Source organism: Plasmodium falciparum, assembly GCF_000002765.6.
Source record: "Plasmodium falciparum 3D7 genome assembly, chromosome: 14".
NCBI classification, from domain to species: domain Eukaryota; phylum Apicomplexa; class Aconoidasida; order Haemosporida; family Plasmodiidae; genus Plasmodium; species Plasmodium falciparum.
In genome coordinates this window covers 112,501-127,500 of record NC_037283.1, presented here as the reverse complement: position 1 = coordinate 127,500, position 15,000 = coordinate 112,501, and the positions used below count along the sequence as shown (strand labels likewise).

Here is a 15,000-nt window from a genome sequence, read left to right as displayed (position 1 = left end):
AAAAAAAAAAAAAAAAAAAAAATATATATATATGTATATATTTCAATATATATATTACTATATTTATGTTTTTTTTTTTTTTTTTTTTTTCAATATATATATATTTATTTATTTATTATAAAAAATAAAAGGGAAAAATAATTTTTTTTTTTTTTTTTTATACCAAATTTCTCATCCTCAAAAAGTCATCAAGGATTTCTTTATTATTATTCTAAAATATAGAAGGGTACAAAAAGTATATATATATATATGAAAAGGAGCATATTTATTAATTTCTCATACATATAAATAAATAAATATATATATATATATATTATTTGATGTACTAATAATAGCTTCCTTTTTTCGTTCAGATCGTCTCTTGTTTTGTTGAGTATATCTAAGGGAATGAAGAAATAAAATTAAAGATAATATAATTTTAAAAAAAAAAAAAAAAAAAAAAAAAAAAAAAAAAAATATATATATATATATATATATATACCTTCTAGATATATTTTATAACCTTCCATTTGATTTCTCACAAAAGATATGAATGTTGTAACATTCTTGGAATTGATTTCACAGACTATTATAAATACATACATACATATGTATGTGTGTATGTATGTATGTATGTATATGTGTATATATTTATATTAGTAGAACCAAAAAAAGAACAAATAAATAATTCAATTATTATACCCTTTTTGATTTGTTCGTCTTTGTATTTTAATAAGGAAAAATATTTATCTACTTTCTTTTTATATGTTTCCTTTTCTTTAAGAGCCAAGTTAGTAACATCCATCATGTTATATTGAAATGAAGATACGTAGGTATGCTCAGGAAAATCATTTTTATAATCAATATATTGATCAAAATTTAAAGCATTATTTTTGGTTAATGTATCTGTAGAATATTTCTTTATATTTTGTAAAAAGTGCTATAAAACGAAAAGGAAAAGATATATATATATATATATAAATATACGAATGTATGTATGTATGTATATATGTATGTAATTTTTCATTTATTTTATATTATGTTATATGAATGTATATAGAACCATTTCTTTATATATGTTTTAATATATGAATTGTACCTTTTCTTCATTGTTTCGTTTATTAGATAATTCGTGTAGGTAATCATTTTTTTTTTCACTTAATCTAGAAATAATATCATTTTTTATATTAGCATAATTTTCTGTATGTTCATTATTTGTATATTCAAAATTGTTTACAAGGGAATATTGGTTATCTTCATTTTCTTTGTCATTTTCTTCAAAGTTGTTTTTTATTTCGCTTAATTTCTTTTCTGTGCCATTATTATCTTCCTTTACTATGGAGATATAAATATATTTTATTTATTTAAATTATTAATTCTTATAATATTATCATATATATATATATATATATATATATATATATTGATTTATTTATTTATATATATGTGCGTGTTATGTTACCTACTTTTATTTAAAATCTTATTTCTTCTTTTTTCTATCCTCCCTTCTTTGGAAGTACAAAGAAGTATATCCATGGTATAATATTAAAAAATTTATATTATAAGATTTATGTTTGAAAATAATAATGCTATATACATATATACATATATATATATATATATATATATATATATATATATATATATATATATATATGTATTTTACATTTTTTGACACATTTATCTATTATAAGTACATATATTATTTTTGACGTGTAATACTAAAGTATGTCTTTTTTATGATATAACATGTTAATATTTATATTATTTAAAGGAACAAAATAAAATAAACATATTTTAAATTATATCTTCTAGTTTATATATAAATAAATGTATATTCTAAAACGTATTGGCCTTTAATATACTACACTATAAAATATATAGTATATATATATATATATATATATATATATATATATATATATTTATTTATTTATTTGTGGATCTATTATGAAGACACCTTGTAGCTGTAATAATTATGTTCCTCATCTATCGAAAGGAAAAATATGACCATGATGATTTAAAAAGGAATATATTTTTAATAAATGAAATTAAGATAATAAATAAGAACAATTAAAAAAAAAAAAAAAAAGAAAAAAGAAAGAAAGAAAAAAGAAAGGAACAAAAGCGAAATTCTAGTACTTTTTTTTATCAAATAATAAAGAACATTTATGTAATACAATGAAAATTCAAAATTATTTAAAACAAATGAAAAATGAAAAAAATATTTTTTATTATAAAGAAGAAGGAAATGATAAAATATATAAATATGATGACATAGAAAAAAATACATATAGAAGAAAGGAAAACAAAACAGATATATATTTGAAAAAAGATTTACTTTTCCAAAAATGTATTTTGTACAAATTACGATGCCTCAATAATACTTCTTCATGGTTATTAGAACTATCCAAATGCGAGAAAAATAAAGAGGATCATATAAATTATAATAAAAAACTTATTGATAATATAAAATTTAGAAAACCATTTTCAAAATATAAAAAAATTATTTCCTTATTTTATAAAAAAAAATATAAAGAAGCATATAATTTATTGTGCCAAATATCGACAAGGAATTCTTCTCAACTTTTAAAATCGAATTTATTATGGAAAGATAATTTTTTTGTAAAGAATAAATATAATTTGAATGGATTGATTGAAAGAATCGATTTTATTAATAAAGGTAAGGAGGTATGTGAAGAGAATCATAAAAAAGATGAGAAAGTAAAAGGCCATAAGACTCGTATAAATGACAGGGCAAATATTACCATATTAGACATGTTACAAAGAAAAGGAAAATATAAGAAAGAAGATAAAATAAAAGAAATAAAAAGAAAATATCATGATGATATTATTATAAATCCAAAATATATGAAATATGAAAATAAAATTAACAGAAGATGTAATAATTTTGTTTTATATAAAAAATGTTCAGGTTTTGAATATGATTTTATTAATATTATTCTACACAACAACGATTACAATACATTTCCTACACAAGAGAGCAATAAATGTTTTGTAGATATACATAATAAAATATTAAATAAAAACAAAAATAATATTTATGATGACACATCAGAAGGGGACATGTGCTATATATATAAGAAAAATGAACAATTTATTAATCATACAAAAAACAGATGTATTAATAAAAAAGTGAAAATAAAAAAGAGAAATACGGATAAGTATCATATAAATGAAAATATGAGATTTTATCTTTATATAAAAATGCTATGTTTATATATGCACAGTCATTCATACTCAATATATAATGAGAAAAATGTGAGAAAACAATATCTTCATATAAATATTGAACATATGAGAAGAAAAGAAATACTTTTATATATTATACAGTATATGAAAAATATGAGAAAAAAGTTTATAGTTTTTGACACACATCTTTATTTATTATTAAGCGTTGCTTATTATGATTTAGGCAAATATCATAAAAGTGTATTATATATTAAGAAGAGTATTAAGAAAGATTATTTTAATATTACTGCATGGATATTTTTTAACAACTTAATATGTATAGAAAAATTTATAGATAACCATGAAATTGAAGGAAAGCCAAAAGAAATATATAGAAACCAACATAATTATGATAATTATAGTACTATATCTATTAATTGTAATGATGAAAAAAAAAAAAAAAAAAAAAATATATATATATATGTAAAAAAAAAGTATTTCATAAATAACCATAATAAATTAGATAAACTAGTTAATCATTTGTTTGAAAATGAATTCTTTGAATTTTCAAAAAATGAGTATAATAAAATAAATATAATGAACCATCATAATTTCTACACATATATCAACCCTATAACAAATATGAATGAAGATTTCTTTTTTAAAAACAATTATTTTGTCAACCAAATTTTTGAAGAGGGAATGATGAATAAAGAAGGAAATGAAAAAATAGTTGGACATATGGATCGATGTTATAAAAATTGTAAAAATTATATAAAAAATGTACATCATGTTGAAAATGTTAAAAATAAAAAGACCATATTTAATGATGTTTTTATTAAATATACAAAATATTTGAGAGAACATAGTTTTAAAAATAATTTTATGACCTTATTCGGATTTGCGCATTACTGTTCTTTAAATAATAAACGTTATCAAGATTCTATATGTATATATAAATATTTGATAAAAATCCTGAGGGGAAAAAATAACCTGTACATTTCAGGCGAGCTAGCCAAATTGTATTATTACTGTGGTCAGGAAAAAAAAAGTTTGAAATATTTTAATAAGTTAAAAATTATAAATAAGGAAAATGCTATTTTAAGAAAACAAATGATGAATATATATTTTATATATTATTATTCCCAATATGGACAATCTAAAAATTGTAAAAATCAGATTATATTTTTGGGACCTAATAACAAATTTGAATTTTATGATAAAGATAAAAAACATATAATGTGTATGAGTATGAAAAAATATAAAGCTTTTAAAAGATTAATAATTCCTAAATATTTTTCAGACGAATTTATATATGTTGAATTATTAGCTAATATATATTTTTTAAATAATTCAACATTTGATTTATTTTTACTGGCTCATAGTTATCAAAAGAAACATAAAAAAAAAAATTATGATGAAAAATTATTTTATATATTAGGAAAATATTATTCATTAAATAAGAATTATGAAAAGTCAATTACATTTTTTAAAAAAGGTATTAAAAAAGATAAATATCATATATATAGTTATATCAGTTTAGCACAAGAATATTTTTTATTCAAGAATAATGTAAATATATCAATATATATTTTATTAAAAGTTCTTTTTATATATTTTAACAATACTTATGTATGGTATAGTTTAGGCCAGTGTTTGGAATATAAAAAACATTATATTTTTTGTATTTTTTCATATGAAAAGGCTCTTTTTTTTAAGGAAGATATTTCTATATATTATTTCTTGTCTGCTTCCTATTTAAAAAGGGGTGATATATATAATTATATTTATGTGTTAATAAGAGGTTGGAATTTTAAGAAAAATGTTTTATTTTCTTCTATGATTTTTAGTATTAATTTAAATATTTTAAATAACGAATATTATGAATTAATAAGGAAATATGATATATCTAATCTTCTTTTGAGTGATGAGAAAAAAAAAGAATGTATCGAACATATTATTGTTCATCATTATTATAAAAAAACAAATAACAATTGCTTACTTTGGTGTCTCATATATTTAAAAGGATATTTAAAAAAAATAACTAAAAATTTGCATCATGATAATATATATATAAGTGAATTTTTAAAGGACAATTCATATGAAATGTTTGTAAAGAATAATTTTTTTTTTGGGGGGGAGGATAATAATATAAAGAAAAAGAAATTTAAAGAATATCATAAAACGAATTTATTCTTCAAAAATTTTAATTTAATTTATTATAAAAATACCAGTTATTTGTATTTTATTCAATGTTTGAGAAATTCACCTACAGTTTTTTTTAATGCTGTAACTTATTTAGCTAATTATTGTTTTTATAATAAACAATTCAAATACTCTTTCAAACTTTTAGAAATATTATGGGATGTAAAGGGAAGCATATCCTCCAATTATTTGGAGTATATTTTTTTGATTGAAAAAATGTTAAGGAAGGAAAAGGATAGAAATAATTTTTTAAAAAAAAAAATTTCTTAAAAGTATGTTATGATGAAAATGTAAAGAACAATGTACAAAATATATTCATTGTATGAAAGTAACCAATTTTATGAACTTGTATATATTATGTTGTACCATTTGACACATAAATATATAAATATATATATATATATATTAATATATATAAATATATATATATATTAATATATATAAATATATATTTATATATTTATATATGTATAATATTATCATTTTTCTTTTTTTCTTCCTTGTTTTCTTGTTTTGTTTTTCTGTATGTACATTGTTTTTTTTTTTTTTTTTTTTTTTTTTTTTTATATTTTCTGGTTTGTATAGTGATTGGTCTTATTATACAAAATGGGATAGAACTATGAATTTTTTCGAGAATCGTTTAATATATATACTATGATGTGCATTATATTTTTAAGTACACACATATATATATATATATGTATGAATCAACATTTCGATTGTGATTATGTTATTATTATATATTCATCTTTCTTTATTTTCTTAAAAAAAATATTTTCCCTCTCTATATTATAATTCCATGTGCTATATATTTTTGGACAATTATTTCAAATACATGATCATCGAACTGTTGATGATATGTTTATATTTAATTATAAGCAGTCGTGTTGAATAAACAAACAAACAAACCAATATATATATATATATATATATATATATATATATATATATATATGTAGCAATATTTTCCCACATATGTATGTGTAAAAAATGACATTTCTGATGGCGAAAAATTATGTTTTCTTTTTTTATTTGTGTAGCTCTTTACTTTATCATAGATACCCATTTAAGAGTAAATTTGTATATGATAATAAAAATTTGATACCTAACCTTTTTTTTTTTAAGGGGAAATACATAGAGGGTTCAAATATACTTAGTTGGAATGAGGAAACATATGGTTATTATAAATATAATAAAATGAATGAATATGGAAAGTTCATTGGAAAAGACATAAAAAATATATTTATGAGTAAAAATCAATGTCTGGTAAATCATATAGAAAGAAGAGAAATGAATACATCATTTCTTTTGTATAATATTATATCACAAATAAATGAAATTATATATTTGTTTAAATATAATACGATAAAAAATATTAAGAATATATTCAAGATAGTATTAGGTAATTATATATTTTCTTATTCATTTATGTTTTCATAATTTCTGTAATTTTATTTAAATGATTATATAATATTTACCTGAACAATTAAGGAAATATAATACATAATTGTAAAAAAAAAAAAAAAAAAAAAAAAAAAAAAAAAAAAAGCTAGTTATTTTATTTATTTATTATTTTTTTTTTTTTTTTTCAGTGAAGGATTTCTTTTTAATGTACAGGGAAAATGAAAATAAAAATTATAGAGGAAAAGAATTAAAAGAAGAAAAACATAAAAGCAGTGTAATATTTGTTGAAAGGGAAGTAAATGAGAGGGGGAAAATGGAACATTTTAATATAAAATTAAAACAGAAAGAATGGTTTAGAAATGTACGAATTTTAAATGAAGAAAAATGTTTTTTAAATTGTGGAAAAGGTGTTTGTAAGAATACTCATGGATATGAATATTGTAATTGTCCAGAAGGCTTTTCAAGTAATCCTGAAAAAAATTTCGAATGCGAAGAACATTGTAAGGTAAACAATGGAGGATGTGATAAGGACGCGATATGTGTACCTATTTTATCTGAGGAGGAAGAAAAAAATAATGTTGTAAAAGGAGTTGGAGTTATATGTAAATGTAAAAATGGAAATACAAAATATAATGGATATTATTGTGGTTAGTGTTAATATAGTTATTTATACGTTATCTTTCTTTTTGATGAATTCATATAATGTTATTATTTTTTTCATTCAACAGGATATAAATTATTAAATAAATATATCATATATATATATATATATATATATATATATATATATATTGATGCTTATATATTTCAATAATGTATCAATTTTTAATTTTATTTTAAAATTGGAAAGAATTTTTTTTTTTTTGTTTGTATACATTTATACTAGTGATTAATATATATAATATATATATTATATATATATATATATATATATATATATATATATATTTCGTTTATTTTTTAGTTCATATCGAAGTGAATATATTTATACATGTATTTAACATATATTATTTTTTACACATATATTATTGTAAACATAAAAATTGATACATGTAATATATATATATATATATATAACATTATTTATTCCTTTTTTTTTTTTTTTTTTTTTTTTTTTTTTCTTCTTTCAATATAATATAAAAATACATATGTATAAATTCAGTAAGGAAATATTGATATGTGAAAAAAATGAATTTTTTTTTTTTTTTATTGAAGTCATTTTATTATATATGAAGATAATATTAATAAAAGAAATTACGTGTTTATTTTTTCATTTGTACACATAAATAAATATATTATATATAATTATCATTTTTTTTTTTTTTTTTTTTTGTATTTCTTTAAAATATATTCAAAATTTTGGTAATGTTTTTCATTTTGAACATTTATATATATATGTAATCATAAATATATATATAGATAACATTTTACCTCTATAAATAATTTAAATGTATGATGAACAAAAAAAAAAAAAAAAAAAAAAAAAAAAAATGATAATTTATTGTAAAGACACATAAAATATGTAAGTGTGATAGATGAGGTATTTATAAATATGAACTTAAGTATTATATAATATAATGTATTATATGATATAATGTAATTTTTTTTTTTTTTTTGAATTGGTTATATTATTATATATATATATATATGTATATTTTTTTTTTTTTTTTTTTTTTTTGATGAAGTTAACATTTTAATGTTAAAGGACGATGCTGCAAGGAAGGATAAAAAAGTTTAAGGTTCCCGTTGATAACAATATTGATAATTTTATAAAAGATATAAATATAAGAAAGAATGAATATATATATGCATGTGATTTGGTAGATGATGATAACATAAATTTGAGGAGTGAAAATGTGATAAGTTTATTTGATTACCTTAATGAGAGTTATAGTAATGTATTATTATTATTATGTCAAGAAGGTTTCGATAGTATATTAAATTATATGAAAGTTTGTAATAATTTGAGTGATATAGAGAATGAGAAGATATTTGGATGTTTGACTATATTAATTGAAAAAGGTGTCGATATATTTAAGAATTATTATAAATGTTTAGAGAAGTGTCATAAGAAAGATGAATTTTATAATGATAGCGAAAAAATGGAGATAATAATAAATGAAAATAATAGTATTATGAATATAATAATAGAATGTTTAGAATCTAATTATAAAGAATATTCAATAAATGAAAAGAAAAGGAACTTGACATATTTTGAAATTAATGAAATTATAATATCATTTTTTAATGCTTTAACCTTTATTTATATAAATATATTTAATTCATATTATAATTCTAATTTTTCAAAACAGAATAATAATAATAATAATAATAATAATAATAATGAAATTATAATCAATGTTCAACGAGGTCGAAAAAAACAGAAAAGAGATAGTGATGAAGGGAATAATATACCTTTAAAAAATATAAATAGTTTGTTAAATAATATTATTTTATTAGTTAGTAATATAAATTTCGATTTATTATATGACAATATTAATATATCTATCCTAGACATATATTTACATTTCTTTTTAAATATATATACATTAAATCAAGAGAATACAACAATATTTAATATGAGCACTACGTATCATGAGGAAATATCGATTATTATAGGGAACTTGTTGAAATTGTATATGAAGAAGGATACACATAAGGTTATTGGATCTGCTGAGAAGTCTGTTATTAAATCGTCTGGTAATTTTTTGAATCACATGGAATATAAAAAGGAAACAAGTAGGGTTGTTGATAATAAGAAAAAGAAGAAAAGGGGTAAGCATATGGATGACGAGGAGGAAGATGACGATGATGATAAAGGTGATAAAGGTGGTAGTGGCAATAATAATAATAATAATATCGATAATGATAATTATAATGATAATAATAATGATAATTATAATGATAATTATAATGATAATTATGATGATAATTATGATGATAACAAAATTGGAGAAAAAGATAATTCGCATAGCAAAAAGAGAGAAGACGAGGAGGATGAGAATTTTTATTCTTTTTCTTTTTCCTACATATTTTTAAATGTATGTAAGAAATGTACCAGTGTAAATATATGTGATTGTATACTAAGGGTAAAGAATACGGAGATTCCTAAAGTTATAATGAAAGAGTTTATAGATCATATAAAAGAAAATTCGATAATATATTTAAATTTGAGTGTTCAAACACACATGCAGAATGAAATATTGAATATGTTAAATTGTTTGGAATATTTTTCTAAAAACTTAAGTGTGCATTTAATATTTTATTTGAAAGATTTAACGGATATGTTAGGTATAGACATTTATTATATAAGAAAATCGATATTTGAGATTTTTAAAAATTTTATAATTTTGTCCAAGGGCAGTGAAGAAATGAAGGTGAATCATATAAAAGATTCTGAACTTTCTACGAATAATAGGAGGAAGGAGAAAAATGGTAGGAGGGACATTAAAAGGTGTACTGGATATGAGGATGAAAAGAATAATATTGGAAAGGGTAATAATAGTTATAACTTTTTAAATGATAGTGATGATAGTGATGATAGTGATGATAATGATGATGATAATATTGATTGTGATGATGATGATAATATCGATTGTGATGATGATGATAATATCGATTGTGATGATGATGACAATAGCGACCTTTTTAGTGATGACGATACCGACTTTTTTAGTGATAGAAATATAAATGATAATGTTTGTAATAAGAGAGGGGAAAAATCGAAGAAAAAAAAAGAAAAAGAAATAAAAAATAAAATAAAAAATAATAATAAAAGAAGTGAGTGTAATAATAATAATAAGTATAATATTTCAAAGAAAGAGAAAAAAAAGAAAAAATATTTCAATTTGAAAAGAAACGAAAATAAAATTTGTAATAATAAAGAAATGGATCATTTATTAAAATCGTCTTCTTTACATATTAATGAAAATAGTATAAGTACATATAAAGATATAATAAATAAATTAGTATGGGAAGATTTATATTTTTTACAATTATGTTTTGAGGAGTGTTTAAAAAATAGATCATATATAATGCATGTATTAATATGTAGACAATATGATTCAAAATTACATGTGCGTTGTTATTTGTTGAAGATATTTTATGAATTAATTGAGAATAATTTTATCCCCTTGAATTATTATAATAATATATGTGTAATATGTAGTGAGCGAATAAATGATAAATCTCCTTTAGTAAGACAGAGGGCATTTGCTTTATTATCCTGTATAGCAAATGATGTTGTAAAAACGAAATATATGATACCTTTGGACACGAAGAGAATAAAGAAGGATTTGTATTATTTGGATAGAAGAAAGAATTTGTTATATAAAAATGATACCTCAAGAGCTGATATAAATGGAACTGTTCATGGTGATATATTACCTATGAAAAGAATAAAAAATGTAAAAGGCAAAAAGAAAATTAATTTATCTGATAGTAGTACCGATAGTGAAGATATGGATGAGATTATTGAAAAGGACAAAAATTATAATAATAGACATAATAATGGACATAATAATATACATAATAATGGACATAATAATATACATAATAATATACATAATAATAGACATAATAACATTTTAGATCGTGTAAATATTAGGTCTGATTTAACTAACAAGTGTGATATTATTGCAGGTGAAAGTTCAGATTTCCATTTGAAAGATAATATACAAAATGAGGAAGATAGAAATAAGTATTCTAACCAATTAGATCTTCTTATAAGGATGTACAACGAAGTGTTGTTTATATCCTTGATAGTTGATGAATGTGTAGATTTATGTTTCAAATTATTATATTCAACTATAGAGACTGATCAGAAGAGTGCTATAAAATTTATTATTTTAGCACACATATGTGGTAATAATAAAGCAGGAGAAGACATGAATAAGGTATGGTCTTTAATATTTAGTAATAATAATATAATAGTGGAAATAATAATAAATGAATTTGTGAATGTTAATATTTCAAGTGAGGATTACCGAATCAGTGCATTTAGATTAATCAATGTAACTACAAATAGTAAATTAAAAGATATATCGTGTATAGAAAAGATTATTGAATGTTTGTTGCTCCAAGAAAAGGCTAGCACGTTGAGTGTAGGTAAATTATTAGATGAATTATTTAATATATTATTTGTTGATAAATTCAGTGATAATAAGAATATGATAATAAAAGAGGGCGCTTTAATCCTTATGAAAATATTATGTTATTCTATATACACGGTAAATATCAAGAAAGGGAAAAAGGATCAACATTTTCTGTTTACTAATAAGAAAAAACATTTGATATTGTTATTTATAAATGAGTACAAGGACAATTTGCATTTTATAAATTTGTTGATATTGATATTGAAGTATAACAAGACGAATAAAATAATACAGAGTTTGTTGATCATATTGTTTAATTTGATATTTGACAAGATGGTTGATAATGATGTGTTGGACGATGGTATGATGTGTAAGGGAGGAGAGAGCAAATTTGTTAATGGAGAGGATAATATAAACAATAATAATAATAATGATAATAATAATGATAGTGACAACAATTCGTTTTATAACAATTCTAAAGGAGAATTCAAGGAACATTGTTTATATGAAGATAAGAACACGTGGTTTAAATGTTGCCAATCTATTGTTGAAAGTATGTATGTACACTTTGACGATTTTCTTCTTATATTTACGACAAAGATAAGGAATATGTTACATTTTGTGCTGAACAATAATATGTGTAAACCTTATCTTGTGAATAAAGAAATAAGCGGAGATAATAATAACAAAATTTCATGTTTGACATTAACAAAGTTTATTTTTTTATGTGGGCATTTAGGTTTGTATACGTATATCTATGCTGAAAAGATCCAGAACAAATTAAAAAAAATCGTTTCTAAGAACGATAGTAATTATGGTATGTGTACGAAGGAAGAAAAGGATCGAGAATACTTTGATTATGTTGTTGAACATATGATTGTGTGTAATAATTTATTAGGAAAAAAAGTTATGCCTTTAATATTTTTTATAATAAATAATCCTAAGGAATTTTTTAATGAGTGTATAATAAATGATGATAAAAAAGTAAGATATTGTTTTAATAAAGAACAAGTAGGTTATAAGGAGGATGATACATTGTATATGAATTATGAGGTATATTTATTGATACTTGTATGTTTATTAACTTTATGTAAATTCGCTATTATATCTCAAACGTTTTGTCAAAAGATTATGTCTAATAATTCGTCCATAATTAAGTTGATCGTTTCTATAATAACCGAGGAAGAAAATCAGTTATTTTTGAGAAGTGGGAAGGTCGCGAATGGTTCGACAGATTTATCTGGAGATATGAGTATGAATATATTAAGTTTGTGTGACAGTGGTATGAACATTGAGGATACGAGTAGGAATAAAAACAACAACAATAATAATAATAACAACAATAATAATAATAACAACAATAATAATAACAATAATAATAATAATAATTATTATAGTGGAAATGTAAAAAGTGAGCATATGAATGAGGTAGATATGAAGGGGGGTGAGAAAATAGGCGAAAAAATATACGACAAGATGTATAATAATAATAATGTGACATATTTAAATAATAAGGAAACGAATCGAGATAGCAAGACATTCCAATATGATGTTTTCAAAAGTTGCATAATGTACAAAACTATATCTAACATAAGAAAAATGTTACTTATAAGTTATGCAGATTTATTATATCGTCATCCTAATTTACTAGAACCATACAATAAATATATTTTTAAAGTATTAAATGATGAAGATATAAATATGCGGAGGACGGCGGTATCTGTGTTTACACATTTATTTATGACAGATACGGTAAAGGCAAAGAGTATATTGCTTGTACATATGATGTATTTAACAATAGATAGTGATGAGAAAATATCTAGTGGATCAAAGTCTTTTTTTTATGAATTGGATAAGAAATCTCCAATAACACTTGTTAATAATATATGTGATATGATATCTGTATTAGTTCGTAACGATAGAAAGTTAGAATATGAAATGAATAAGAAAATTTTATTATTCTTATTAACTTTTTTAAAGAAAAGTAAATATAACGAAACACTTGTTGAAAAGGTTTTTAAAAAAATGAAAGAAGTAAATATTAATAGAACAGATGATTTACATTTATATATGCAAGTGTTTTTAAATATACACATTGACGAAAAAATATTAGCAAAAATAAATAAATGCTTTCCCCTAATAAGATATATTATTAGAGAAAATGAATATGTACATGATAATTTTATACTTATATGTAAGAAAGCTGCTGAGAAAAAAAGAGGCAGACCAACAGAAGATGGACAACAGCAAAATAATACAAATATTAGTAATAGTAATAATAATAACAATAATAATGATCATAATAATAATAATGATAAAATGGAGACTGAGAAAAATGATAATAAAATGAGAGAACTAGCTGAGGACATACTAGGGAAAATTGAATCGACAACAAATAAGACAAGGCACATGTTCAGCTTTGAAAGCGAGATCAAATCGTTTAGTAAGGAGGAGACTAAAAGTAAAAATGAAGAGAGGAAGTAAAATATGTGATAACTCAAGAGTTTATAAGTATATAAATATAAATATATATGTAAATGTGCATTATTTTTTTATGAGCTTATTTATTTAAGGGGGAAAAAAGAAAAAAAAAAAAAAAAAAAAAAAAAAAAAAAAAAAAAAAAAAATTTATATTAATGGGATATATTTATATGTCTTCATGTAATCCTTTCATAATATAACGTATATGTATATATATATATATATATATAATTATGATTATTTTTTTTATTTTTTTTATACTTTCAAAAGAATGATAAAAACAAAAAGGAGAAATATATAAGATATTAATTTATATGTATAATTATAATATATACGAATTAACTGTTCGATCTTTTTTTATTTAAAGACTACTTTTCTTGTGTCTGTTTTGAATTAAATGTCTTAGGATAAAAAGAAAGGATTAAATAAAATATATATAAAGTGAATATTATACAAAATATATATATATATATATTTATTTATTTATTTATTTATTTATTTTTACTCCTTAAGCTTTTCATAAATGTCCGATTGTGGAGAAAGCGCCTGTTCTATCATATCTTCATCATATAAAAATGTATATTATATATATATATATATATATATATATATATATTTTCATATTATTATAATCATATAAAGATAG

At 20.6% G+C, this 15,000-nt stretch overlaps 5 protein-coding genes across 5 annotated transcripts in view; 3 read left to right on the top strand and 2 right to left on the bottom strand.

Moving 5' to 3' along the window:
• PF3D7_1403400 (conserved Plasmodium protein, unknown function) overlaps positions 1-1,515 on the bottom strand; it is a gene marked incomplete at both ends in the record, with an annotated part of 3,892 nt that extends 2,377 nt beyond the window's left edge. Inside the window, 6 exons of the mRNA XM_024473339.1 lie at positions 164-211; positions 327-379; positions 482-565; positions 682-919; positions 1,079-1,314; positions 1,446-1,515. Coding sequence (XP_024329186.1) covers positions 164-211; positions 327-379; positions 482-565; positions 682-919; positions 1,079-1,314; positions 1,446-1,515 — 729 coding nt within the window. The remainder of the gene's footprint in view (positions 1-163; positions 212-326; positions 380-481; positions 566-681; positions 920-1,078; positions 1,315-1,445) is intronic.
• A 645-nt stretch (positions 1,516-2,160) lies between these two features.
• On the top strand, positions 2,161-5,646 carry PF3D7_1403300 (tetratricopeptide repeat protein, putative; the record flags this gene model as incomplete). The annotated part of the gene is made up of 1 exon (XM_001348168.2): positions 2,161-5,646. One exon carries the CDS (start codon positions 2,161-2,163, stop codon positions 5,644-5,646), a length of 3,486 nt encoding a protein of 1,161 aa, XP_001348204.2.
• Positions 5,647-6,366: 720 nt separating this feature from the next.
• On the top strand, positions 6,367-7,432 carry PF3D7_1403200 (conserved Plasmodium protein, unknown function; the record flags this gene model as incomplete). Its single annotated transcript, XM_002585403.1, has 2 exons — positions 6,367-6,778; positions 6,969-7,432. 2 exons carry the CDS (start codon positions 6,367-6,369, stop codon positions 7,430-7,432), a joined length of 876 nt encoding a protein of 291 aa, XP_002585449.1.
• Positions 7,433-8,489: 1,057 nt separating this feature from the next.
• PF3D7_1403100 (condensin complex subunit 1, putative) lies at positions 8,490-14,357 on the top strand (the record flags this gene model as incomplete). The annotated part of the gene is made up of 1 exon (XM_002585402.1): positions 8,490-14,357. The coding sequence occupies one exon, from the start codon at positions 8,490-8,492 to the stop codon at positions 14,355-14,357; it is 5,868 nt and encodes a 1,955-aa protein (XP_002585448.1).
• Positions 14,358-14,855: 498 nt separating this feature from the next.
• PF3D7_1403000 (conserved Plasmodium protein, unknown function) overlaps positions 14,856-15,000 on the bottom strand; it is a gene marked incomplete at both ends in the record, with an annotated part of 2,532 nt that continues 2,387 nt past the window's right edge. The window contains one exon of the mRNA XM_001348167.2: positions 14,856-14,914. Within this exon, the coding sequence (XP_001348203.2) occupies positions 14,856-14,914 (59 nt within the window). The remainder of the gene's footprint in view (positions 14,915-15,000) is intronic.